The sequence below is a fragment of the Acomys russatus genome, chromosome 21 (assembly GCF_903995435.1).
Source record: "Acomys russatus chromosome 21, mAcoRus1.1, whole genome shotgun sequence".
In the NCBI taxonomy this organism is placed as follows: Eukaryota; Metazoa; Chordata; class Mammalia; order Rodentia; family Muridae; genus Acomys; species Acomys russatus.
In genome coordinates, this window is record NC_067157.1 from 47,336,214 (window position 1) to 47,348,096 (window position 11,883).

At 44.8% G+C, this 11,883-nt stretch overlaps 1 protein-coding gene across 2 annotated transcripts; it reads right to left on the reverse strand.

Annotated features, from left to right (window-relative positions):
- Window positions 1-718: 718 nt before the first annotated feature.
- On the reverse strand, window positions 719-11,088 carry Mtrf1l (mitochondrial translation release factor 1 like). Of its 2 annotated transcripts, none has more exons than XM_051164291.1 (7): window positions 10,857-11,088; window positions 7,563-7,642; window positions 6,165-6,348; window positions 4,816-4,979; window positions 3,319-3,436; window positions 2,084-2,220; window positions 719-1,458 (listed from the first exon to the last, which is right to left on the reverse strand). In XM_051164291.1, the coding sequence occupies exons 1-7, from the start codon at window positions 11,077-11,079 to the stop codon at window positions 1,258-1,260; spliced, it is 1,107 nt and encodes a 368-aa protein (XP_051020248.1). In that variant the 5' UTR covers window positions 11,080-11,088; the 3' UTR covers window positions 719-1,257. The 2 variants fall into 2 exon arrangements, with proteins under 2 accessions (XP_051020248.1, XP_051020249.1); XM_051164292.1 differs by lacking the exon at window positions 10,857-11,088 and adding an exon at window positions 10,422-10,549 and having other exon boundaries at window positions 721-1,458.
- Window positions 11,089-11,883: the final 795 nt, after the last annotated feature.

Consider the following 11,883-nt stretch of genomic DNA (forward strand, 5'->3'; position numbering starts at 1 on the left):
GCAGCTCAACTGTCTGTAGCTACAATCGTAGGGTTCAGACACCCTAACCTGGCCTCCATGGGTACTACAGGCACACAGTGCAGACACACATGCATGAGAAACACCTATACATATAAAGAGAAGATTAATAAACTTTTTTAAAGGTAAAGTACCTTTCGTAAGATTAGAAGGAATGTTGTTCCTATTACCTGGTTAATGTGCTAAGCAATGTAGGCATCTTAGAAACCCTTGCCTATCATTAATGGTTTTGTGCTACTTCCTTTCAGAGACAGGCTTTTGAAGTTTGGTTATATTAAATTTTATATATATATACATAAAGCACATTATGTATGTTCCTGAAAGTGTAGATTATTGTTGATTCTAGCAACTTGGGGAAGTACCTCATGATTCCTTTATTTAGGCTTGAGCCCCTAAGTGCTATTAACAGCAGCATCAACAGTCAAGCCTTCCCCTATTTCAATACAGACTTTTGTAACAAAAACACTAAGTCACAAGAAAAGATGTAGTAAGTTTAAACTGGTCAAGTCTTAGGCGTTAATGTCCAGTAATGCCTGAACAATTCACATAGTACCAAAAATATCTAATTTGATCTTCATAGATGAAAATCCAGTGCAGCAACTTGACAAACAGGATGGGATTAGGGGTCTGATAAGGGTAAACCCATTGGATATATGGGTTAAAGCCAGCTCTAACCCATCTAGGGAAGGAGAGAAATCGGAGCTGTTAGGTATTACAAGTATTTGGGACTTTGCATGAATTGTGTCATGTGATGATATATATTTAAGGAGAATTGTATGTAAGTGCCAGCAGACATGTGAGAAAGTGAAACGTCATGTTTGCCATTTATTTCAGACACTAAAACGTATGAAAACATTATTGAAACCGGACAGTGACTCTGGGTGTTTAACAGTTTGCAGACATTACCACCGTTCATAAGGACCTCTTAAAACTTTAGTTGTGAAGCTGACACACTTATTAGCACATTGGGTTTTGGAGGGGGCACATTCCACACCTGAAGCCTGTACATTCCTTTGATGCTAGTATGTGAACGCTGTGAGTCGTAGGTGATGGAGACCCCCTGTAAGTCTGAGAGGACACTTCATTTCCACTTTCCATGGCAGCCTCTGGGTACACTTGGACACCACCATGGTTATTTTGTAGACTTGGCTTTTACCCATTGCAATGGCTATTCCTGGTTGTTACCTTGACTGTATAAGGAATGAATTAATCTATATAAAAATATCTTTACAAAGAAGCTCAGTCTTCTGCGGCAATCATTTCTACTAGAGATTCATAGTCCGCATAGTCCTTCAGTGACTGTATCAGGTCATCCAGAAGACAGTCTCCCTGCATGAAGCGCTCAAGGTCATGGACTGATGCGTTTATTCTGTGATCTGTGACCCTGTTCTGTGGAAAGTTGTATGTTCTTATTTTCTCTGATCTTCCTTTAGTTCCAACCTAAAAAGAAAAGGGGGTGTGGGGTGGGTATGTGAGATACATTTAGACCCAGGACAGCTTAAACTTCAGCAGCGCAAGAACCAAGTGTAAAGAAAGCCCAGACTCCCCAGGTAACATGGGTTTGGTGCAGAGAGGGAAGCATCTGAGTGCCACCTCTGCCCCTCAGTGCTCTATGACTTAAGGCTAACCCTTGATTTCCCATCAGCAGCATATTGATTACTTAATGATGGAGCAGGCAAATGGCTGGTATTTCAACAGAAGCAGCAACATATTTACATGTACAGTTGACGTATATGTAATCTCTGGGAATTAATGTCATCCTGGAGTGGAGGTACGGTGTACATCCTAAAAAAGCCATGGAAGGATGCATATGGCATAAAATCAAATACGAGTGTAAGTACCAGGTCAGTACTCTTGTTTCCATAAATTCAAAGGACTGAAAACTGAGTAGAGATTTGGTACACTTGGACCAATCTGAGAAAAAGACCTTTGACTATAGAAAGCAGGATAAAGCTGTACACAGGTACTGCCCTTGTAATAACACAAGAATAGTAATAACAGTATAGTAAAAATGACATTACCTATCAGTATTATTTTTATAAGTGTTTCTTGAATTCACTTTTACCTGGATCTTTCGAGCATTGTGTCTTTTGGTAGTTTCTTCCTCTAGGTGCATGCTATACAACCTTGCACGTAACTTCTTCATAGCCAGTTCCCTGTTCTTCAGTTGAGATCTCTCTTGCTGACATTCAGAAATAATACCTGAATAGTGTTATAAGAATCAAAGAGTTTTAAGACAAACTCTTCTTTATTATCAAGGACTCTTTCTTTTTCTTCCTTTTTAAATGAAGTAATAAAAACAAGAATCTAACAGAAGACTTTAATTTTTTTCCCCCAAGACAAGGTTTCTTTATGTAACAGCCCTGGCTACCCTCGAACTTCCTTTGTAGACCAGGCTGGCCTCAAACTCAGAGAGATCCACCTGCATCTGTCTCCCTAGTGCTGGATTAAAGGTGTGTGCCACCATTCCTGGCTGGCTTTAACAGACTTTTTTCACAGCTTCAGCTATTATGATTTTTTAAAAGACTTACAGAAATGAACATATATAGGAGCTAGAAATCCTACTATTAGAGTAAACAATTAGTTGAGGATGTCCTTTTTAACCTATTTTTATTTAGAGAACCCACTTATCACTGCAATATTTAACAGTTCGGTTTTCAATATTAAAAAGGACAATGTCCTACCTGCCCACCTGACTTCTTAATTCCTGCTTAATAGGAACTATGACAGTTTGAGACCCGTGTATGTAGTTAAGGAATAACCAGATGTTCCTTGTCACTCACAAATCACTCCAGGACTCTAGTAATACTTAAAAACCCAGTTCTACTTACCAGTGTACAGTCATTTTTGCCCAGTCATCTAGATTCAATTCCCTTGCACTTTACAGTCTCAATAGAAAGATGCTACTGAAATTGTATCCAAAACTGTCCATGCATCATGCGTCTGTGCAGAAAATCTAGTGCTTTTACTGCCTGCAGGGTCCGTGTTACTACCAATAACTAGTAACTTAGACCATTTTCTGACAAATAATTCAGATAACTATCTCTCTGAGGATTTTGGGGACTAGCAAGATCTATTGAGTATATACCCCATAACTCAGCTGCAGGGCTCTGCTCTCTTCGGAGTGAGTAGGGTGGCAACTGCTCTGCTTCTTTCCTGGTTTTGTAAGTATCTTACATAGTATCAGCTATAGAACTTGCAGATCCAAGTGACTAGTTAAGAGCCCTTAATGGTGTATTTTGGTAACTGAAGGAAACTGATCTTGATTCAAAGTTTTATGCTGGAAAACTAAGTACACACCTGTAGGAAGATGAACTATCCGCACAGCACTGTCTGTGGTATTGACGTGCTGACCTCCAGCTCCACTTGCTCTCTTAGTATCAATTCTCAAATCTTTGGGATGAATCACCAATTTAAGCTATACATACAAAGAAAAGTGGGAAGTGTAAGAAACAGTTCCATGTACCAACTGTCTTCAGGCGAGACCTACATATTGTAAATACACACCAAACATAGACTTCCCATAAAAAGTACAGTGTGTAAGGAACATTATTCAAATGGTTTCTTTTTTGCTCTTAAATGAATAGGGAACAAAAGCAGCACACCCGAATCCTCTGAAGTTGAGCTTTCTGCCACACAAACAATAGAACTGGGGACTGTGACAACAGGAAGTTTGGGGCTGGAGAGATGTCTCAGTGCCTCTGAGTTCAGTGAGCACATCAGGTGACCCCAGCCTCTGTTAGCCTAAGCCTCAGGCGATCCTCACTGTCTTCTGGTCTCCACTGGCCACATGTGCACAGATTCACACACATAAACATGATTTTTTTTTTTTAAATTGAAAATGAAGAATTTTGCTGAACTCAAAGACTTTAGCAGAGGAGTAAAAAAATAATAGCAATTTGAGTGCATGATACTATTTTGGAGAGAGAGGAGATATTAAAAATATTATATACATATTTGGAGGCAAAAACCATGAAGCCAGGTTATACATTTCATAAACACCAGAATCCAACAGGGTTATGAGATGTCGCAGGAGATACCATCAGAAGCACATGTCTAAAAAACGTCTGTTCCGTGAACAACTAGAGACTGCTCTATGGCATACCAAGCATCCTGCAGTAAGATAGCCCTTGGAGTTGCTAGAAAAGCTATAGAGAGGACCTAGACCACAAGTTAGCAAGGCTGCTGACCTCGACTCTCCTGCACTTCCTCACTTAGCGCTTCTGTTCTTCACTCAGGCTTCTCAGGGATTAAACCCAGGGGAAAAAGCCACCAACCCTACCACATACCTAAACAGTACCTTTTCTTAAAATTAGTGAGTAGAAGCCCTCAAGTCATTCATATCTCATTTTTTAGTGAATTAACTTGTCACTTTTAGCAGAAGAGAAATGTTCTCTGAGAATGAGGACTTGCTTTTTGAAATAAGGCCATATACTCAGGCCTTCTTAATACAACTGGGTTATGACGCAGCAACTGTCCTGACCAATCAGCCCTTTACTGATGGCAACTGGAGAACCATCCCTGCAATGCAAAGTGAGGCTGGTGACCGTCACAGCCAACACTATATGACCTGCCTCACGGGGGAGGCTTACAATGCCCATTTTACTGGTGGAGAAAAAAAATCCAGTGTGTATTTAGACAGTCTACAAACATTTTCATTCTTACTATCTGTTGTAAAATTACATTTCTTGAGCTAAACTTTCAAGGGTAGCTGAAAATATGAAAGGGAGGCCAAATCCTAAGGTTACACAGTTGCCAGGAGAGGGGCCCTGGACTCGTGGCAGTACTGTGCTTTACCTCAGTAGGTTGGGGCAAAATTGCCACTGTCATGGTGCTAGTGTGGATGCGGCCTTGCTTCTCTGTCTTTGGCACTCTTTGTACCCTGTGCACTCCTCCTTCAAATTTCATGTGTTTATATGCTTCGGGACCTCCGATGCTGGCTGATGCGTGTCTAAGGCCACCTTGAAAACAGAGAGAGAATTGAATTATTTTATCATTCCTGCCGTGCGTAAACAACTGACCACCACATGTATTCTCATGAAATAAAGTTAAAAGAGCCACAAAATAACTAAGTAGAGAGTGCAAGCATATCACAAAACAAGTTTATACCTGCTGTTTTCATGCATATCCTTAAGTTTTAAAAAATTTATGTATTTAATTTTCTGTCTGAGTATTTTAACTGTGTACATGTATGTGTGTATGTGTAACACATGTGTGCCAAGTGCATAAGGAGTCAGAAGGCAGTATCAGATCCACGGGAAATGGATTCATGCGTGGTTGTGAGCTGCCATGTGGATGCTGGGAACTGAACTCAAGTCCTCTGCAAGAGCAGCCAGTGCTTTAACTACTGAACCAGCTCTCCAGTGACTTAACATAGAGCTGTTTATGTCCACTTATTAAATTACGTGGTGATGAATTCACATCAGCAACAGCTAAGGCCACCTTTTTGCTGTCTTTCTGAGAAGGCTCTCCTGTAGCCCAGGCTAGTCCTGAACTTGGTACATTCTCCTGCTTCAGCCTCGTGGGTGCTAGGATGATAGAGTGAGCCAGAGTAGCTAAACTACTTTTCAAATCTGTAAGTCCTTATCACGGACTGGCTTTTCACATACTTTACAGGAAATTTGAGGATTGTGTTTTTATTTAAAATCATTAGGTAAATAATGAGCATGTCACTACTGAGTCCTTAGAGATAAGTTCCGACCGTCGTCTTGCCAAGCCTTTCCCTAGGACCTGCTGAAATAAACCAACCTACGCTGTACAAACACTACCAGTCCACTTCCTGACTGTGCTAAGGAGCGACTTCACTGGGAAGGGCCCCACAACACTGACCTGCCTGTGTCGTTTTCTTGGCTGATGTCTGTTGTGGGAGGACCAGCTGACTGGTGGGCAGGGTGCTGCTACCCGTGAGCAAATGGTCTTGGGGTGCTAAGAAAGCAGGCTACGCAAGCCAGAGGGAGGAGGCCAGTAAGCCACTGGGCTCCATGGCCTGTGTTTCAGCTCCTTCCTCCAGGTTCCAGCCTGGAGTTCCTGCCCTGACTTCCCTTCAGGTGCTGCACACTGAAAGATACAATAAGTGCTTTCTTCCCCAGGCTGCTTTTGGTCATGATGTTTTATCACAGCAATAGAAACCTAACTAAGACACTGACCTAGTTCACTTGGGAAATATTCCAGGGTTTCAAAATGCCATCTTTTAAATGCAGCATACTGCTGGTACATGTCAAACATCTCAGAGGTGAAAAGCATGGCTTCCTGACCACCCACACCCGCAGTCACCTCCAGGATCAAGTCACTCTCATCTGTTTCTTCTGAAGGAACCAAAAGTGAGAGGATCTGTAAAGAAAAGATAGCACCTTCCTGTAATTAAAAACTACTCAAAACGAATGCCCAACGCTACGAACTGAGGGAACGTAGCTATGGAACCTAAGTTTCTTAAACAAATGATACTGCTCTTCAATCGTTTGACCATCTGGCTAACTAAAAATGTATATGAGTAACTTCCAGTAAGGTATGAACGTCACAGTTACACTTTAAGCGTTGCTACTTTCGATAGGGTTTTTTTTTACTTCTTCTGGGAATGCCTTGTTTTGTGTTTTTGATGTTCCTGCCTCCACACCACACCAGCTTTTCTGTGGTGCCAGGGACAGAACTCAGGGCCTCATGGTGCTGGATGAACACTCTAATACCTAAGCTACACCCCAGCCCCACGTGGGAACTCTTCCACACTTTCTATCAACTCCTTGTTCGGTTAGAAATCAGTGTCTGTGAGCAGGACATTACACGGCGTGTAGGATGCAGAAAAAATTCTCCTGTCTTGAAACACAAGGCCCAATATGGAAGGGAAATGGATTTGCCAGTTAAGCTTCCTTAACATGGAAGAGAGAACGTTTGGTTTTGGAAGTTTAGGACTGGCACTCAATCAGTGCTAAGATAACACCATGATCTCACGCCTGGAAAGTCCAGTCCTCCGTCACACTGTCATCTTTCCTGTCCACAGTGCAGGAGATGCAAAAGCAGATCTGCCTGTGTCCTTTCACGTTTCTAATAAGAGCTGGGACAAGAGTTTATCAGCGAGAGTTACACAACATGCAACTCTTGTAGCATCAAACACTGGGACGCTAGGAAGCATGTCTTTCCTGCTTTAAAATCCTCTTGGACACTGGTAATTCCTTCATGGAGTGAGCATACAAAAAAAAGCATCACATCGTATGCCTGTGATAGATAAAAGTTTGTCACCTATGGAGAGAGCTGAAGGGTTAAGAACAAGGACTGAGTTTCCAGAGGCCTCGGTTGGCTTTACAGCCCCCACATCAGACAGCTTGCTCCTCTGTAACTCCATTCCCAGAGGATGGGACACCTCTTCTGACCTCCAAGAACACAAGGCATGTTTGTGGTTCACTTACAGACAAATACATACAAATATAAATCATCAGCTACAAAAAGTCTGTCTAAACAGCAATAGGCTACTTTTCTGGACTCATTTATAAGCCTGCAATGAACTGTGAAAGGAGTATTGCACGATGCTTTGTTCTTCACCTGTAACGTACCTGATGCTTCAGCTGAATTATTTCTCTCTGACACAAAGCTATTTCACTCTCTGCAAGTTTCTTTAAATCTTCATTCTCATCTAGGTAAAAGAGCAGCAGTTAAATTTTTCTTAGTGTTAAATTGTCAATAGGTTTCAAGTTTGTGTGTTTATAGTTACCACAGCTGAGGGAAAATATTTTTCTTGTTCTTTTCATAGTTGCCACTAGTTAAAGTTATTGATACAATAGTTTTTACATTATGTCACTATTAAAAAGCTTTCAGTTTTTAAAAAAGTTAAATGAAAAAAGCTCCAATGTAAACATTAAGATGTTCTCTATTATTTTCACCTCCACAAAAGCTGTAATAATAGACTTTAAAGGAAAAAATAAAAGGGCTGGAGAAATGGCTCAGCAATTAAGAGCACTTGCTACTCTTGCAGAGAACCCAGGTTACATTCCCAGCACACACATGTTGGCTCACAACCATATAATTCCAGTTCCAGGGGATCTGACACCTTATCTTTTTGGGTACCAGGCACGTATGTGGTACATGTGCACACATGTACTCATATACATACAATTAAAATTTCGTCTTACTTAATATGTATATACGCCTGCATGTCTGTACGTGTAGTACATGTATGTTGTGCCCGCACAGGGGAGATGGGGTGATAGGTCACTATGACTGGACCACAGACAGCTGTGAGCCTCTACGTGGATGCTGGGAACGAATTCTGGACCATCTGCAAGAGTGCGCCTCACAGTTGTGCTGTCTCTCCAGCCCCAATAAACAGATCTAGTTCACCATGTTAAGTTGTCCATTACCAAATGGCTGCACTGAAGTAGTTAGAATGCCCAGGAGGGGCAGAGGATTTGAACAGCTAAGCCAAACTGAAACCTACAATGGCAAGTTAGTCTTAGTGAATGTGTCTTTAGGATAAAGTATCCTGCCCAATGTTTATATAAAATGTTCTTTTCATCTCTGGTTTTACAATTATCTTTGAGTTTTCACTTTTGACATAGATATACTTTCTTATTTGTTTCTCTGTTCTACGGACATGTGCAGCCTGGGAGAGAAGGGGGATTACAAACTGTTTTCTCTACAAAGCATCAAATGCACGCACAGCTTAAGTGTGTGTTCTTATCTATCAAGAATCTGCATTGATACGAAGTGGGATGGCACATGTCCTGCTACTTCCTTAGAGCAACAGTACAGCGCTAAGTTCTTTGGTTCTCCACTCTAGAGGGAGGGCTTTGTTTTCTCCAATTCTTTAAGTAACTGCTGTGGTCGACCAGTTTCCCCACCCCAACTGGTGGGAAATAAAACACCAACTAACTCTTGATAACTAGAGTTTATGTTTGGGATTTCTTGATTATAATAATCAGAGTTTTACTTAAAATTCTCATTGGCAAAATTGCCAAATTTAAAGGTGTTTCTCAGTATAAAGTGAAAAAGGTGAGCATAACCTTTTTACGTGGGCTGTCAGCTCGCTCCTGGTACTGGCTTCTACAGATTCATTTACGTGTAGTTCATGGTGGAACCAATGGTTTTTCCTCTTGCCCCAGATGTATGGTACTATGCACCTCTGCCTTGGTACTGTCTCTACATATTTCCATCTTTTAGTATGTACTTTGACTTCTCTAACTATTCAGGATTAACAGCTTTCTCCTATGCTGTAGGTCTAGACGAATATAGAAATCTCTACCTGTGTTCTTAGAGGGTTACTTTTATCATCTAAATATACCTTCAACAGCAAAGCTCTTCTCCCTCCTCAATGAAACTCAGCTTTTGTATCCATATCTTAAATTAAAGATAGAACTCATTCTGATGATGGGAGCTGCCCCCAACCCTCGGTAATTCCACTCTACTGTTTTATGATATAACACAACAAATCTTTTTCCTTAGTGTTTTCATACCGTTGTCTTTCCTTTGGACAGTAAGCAGCTTCCTCCTGACTCATCCTCCACACAAATGTCAGTGGACTTTCCCTAGATAATGCCACATCTTTGACTAAATGTGAGGCATTGCCCATGGTCTAGAGAAACCATGCTAACCTATCCTCGTTCTGATTTCATGTTTGTGGTGGTTGGAACAGGAAAGGCCCCCAGACCCATACGTTTGAATGCTTGGCCATAGGAAGTGGCACTATTAGGAAGCATGTAGGAAGTGAGTCACTATGGGGTGGGCTTTGAGGTCCCATAGGCTCAAGCTATGCAGAATGTTCAACAAAGTCTCCTGCTGCCGCCTGTGGATCAAGATGTAGAACTTTCACCAGGCGTGGTGGCGCACGCCTTTAATCCCAGCACTCGGGAGGCAGAGGCAGGCGGATCGCTGTGAGTTCGAGGCCGGCCTGGTCTACAGAGTGAGTCCAGGACAGCCAAGGCTACACAGAGAGACCCTGTCTCGGGGGGAAAATGTGGAGCTCTCTTGGCTCCTTCTCTAGTGCCATGTCTGCTGCGTGGGGCCGTGCTTCTCGCCTTTAGGACAGCAGACTGAACTTGCGAGTGTAAGCCAGCCCCAATTACATGTTTTCCTTTGCAAGACTTGCCGCGGTCAAGGTGTCTCTTCACCGCAATAGAAACCCTAACCAACACGACTTCCCTTCCATTGCCATCTCCCAGGCCTATTCTATGCGTCCACCATCACTGTACTTCTAAGTGGTACCTTTCTCTATGTTGGTCACCTTTGCCTTCCATTCCCCTCTCTTACACCACCTGACCACCACTTTCTTGTCTTTAGAGACTCCTTTTAATGCTACTTTCTGCTTTTCAGCACTGCCCTTTATATTGAAATTAAAAGTCTTACTTTTTAATTGTTCCCGTTTTCGTGTGTGTGTGTGTGTGTGTGTGTGTGTGTGTGTGTTTGCACACGTGTGGCACCTGAACGTGAAGCCTGGAGATTCAGCAATCAACCTCAATCCGTCTCCCCACTTTCTTCAATCAAGTAGGTTGGGTCTCTGAATCAAGCCAAGAGTTCCCAAGTGTGGTGTACAGGGCGAATGTCTACACTTCAGCCTCTGACTTAGCCTCGAGGAAAAGTGCAAAGAACACGGACTTCCAGGTCTCGGATTCTAACTATAGAGTGCATCGCTCCTCACATTGCAGCGGGTCAATACCATAAATTATGTCACCGGGCTGCAGCGCCCAACGCAGGGACTACCTAGACCTTCCGCAGCATCTGAGCTCCTGAGAGGGGAGGAGAGGCGGGACTGACGGGCAGACCTCAAGCCAAGGGAGCTCTAGAGAGCCCTCGGGAGGGTCCTCAGGCATCAGAACGCAGACGGCTTCCACACTCTCCCGGAGAGGGCGCCTTACCGTGCAGCAAGGATTCGGTGTCCCGCAGCTCCCGCTCCTTCTCGCTCAGCAGTCGCGCCGCCGCCGCCAGCTGGGGGCCCCCGGCGTCCACGCCAGCGCGGCGCTCCAGGAAGGCCCGGAGGGGCCCGCCGCGGGCGAAGAGCTCCTCGGGAGGCGGCGTCATGCGGCTGAGGGCGCGGCGGGCCCACAGGCGCCGGGCACCGCTCAGAAACCCGGTCCGCATCCTGGCCGGCCGCCCACCGGAGCCGAAGTAACCAACGCAGCCTACCCTTGGAAGGCCTCGGATTCAGTCGCCAAGGCCGGATTTTAATAGCTCTACCGGAAATGTTGCGAGAACTTCCGGCGAAGGGCAGGAAAGCGGATAGGTTGTCAAAAGCCAAAAGGTAAGGGGGCGGGGCGGTCACGACCATTTGCCCCGCCTCCAACCCAAGCTCCGGCGCCTCCGTCCGCCTCAGGGGAGGGTCCCCAGCTCCTCATCCCCCACCTCCTGGGTGGGGCGTTCTAATGCCTCGGCCCCGCCTCCGGGGGGGAGAGCTGAGCCACGTTAGCCGGGCCTCCATAGGGAGAGCCCCAGCACCGGGACCCCGCTCCCAGAGGGCGATCTCCGCTGCTGCCTAGGCCGCTGGAGAGGTCCTCCAATGCCTCGGTCCGCCTCCAGAGAGGAGCCCACCGCCTTAGCTCCGCCTACAGAGAGGAGCCCCACCGCCTTAGCTCCGCCTACAGAGAGGAGCCCCACCGCTTTAGCTCCGCCCACAGAGAGGAGCCCCACCGCCTTAGCTCCGCCTACAGAGAGGAGCCCCACCGCTTTAGCTCCGCCCACAGAGAGGAGCCCCACCGCCTCCGGGGAGGAGCCATCGCCTTAGCTCCGCCTCCGGGGTGGGGCTCCTGAGCCCCGCCTCCAGGGGGAAAGCGTTCCACCGTCTCAGCCCCGCTTACAGGCTGAACTCAGAACCCTTGGCCCCGCCCTCACAGGAAGCTACAAAGCCCCAACTCCACCTCCTCGGCCCCGCCTCTGGCGAGGAGCTCC

Coding starts and splice junctions, on each gene's coding strand:
- Mtrf1l (XM_051164291.1), bottom strand. CDS start 11,079: ATGCGGACCGGGTTTCTGAGCGGTGCCCGGCGCCTGTGGGCCCGCCGC. Junction 6,349..7,562: donor TAATTCAGCTGAAGCATCAG/GTACGTTACAGG, acceptor TTTTCTTTACAG/ATCCTCTCACTTTTGGTTCC. Junction 3,437..4,815: donor TTTTGCCCCAACCTACTGAG/GTAAAGCACAGT, acceptor TTGTATGTATAG/CTTAAATTGGTGATTCATCC.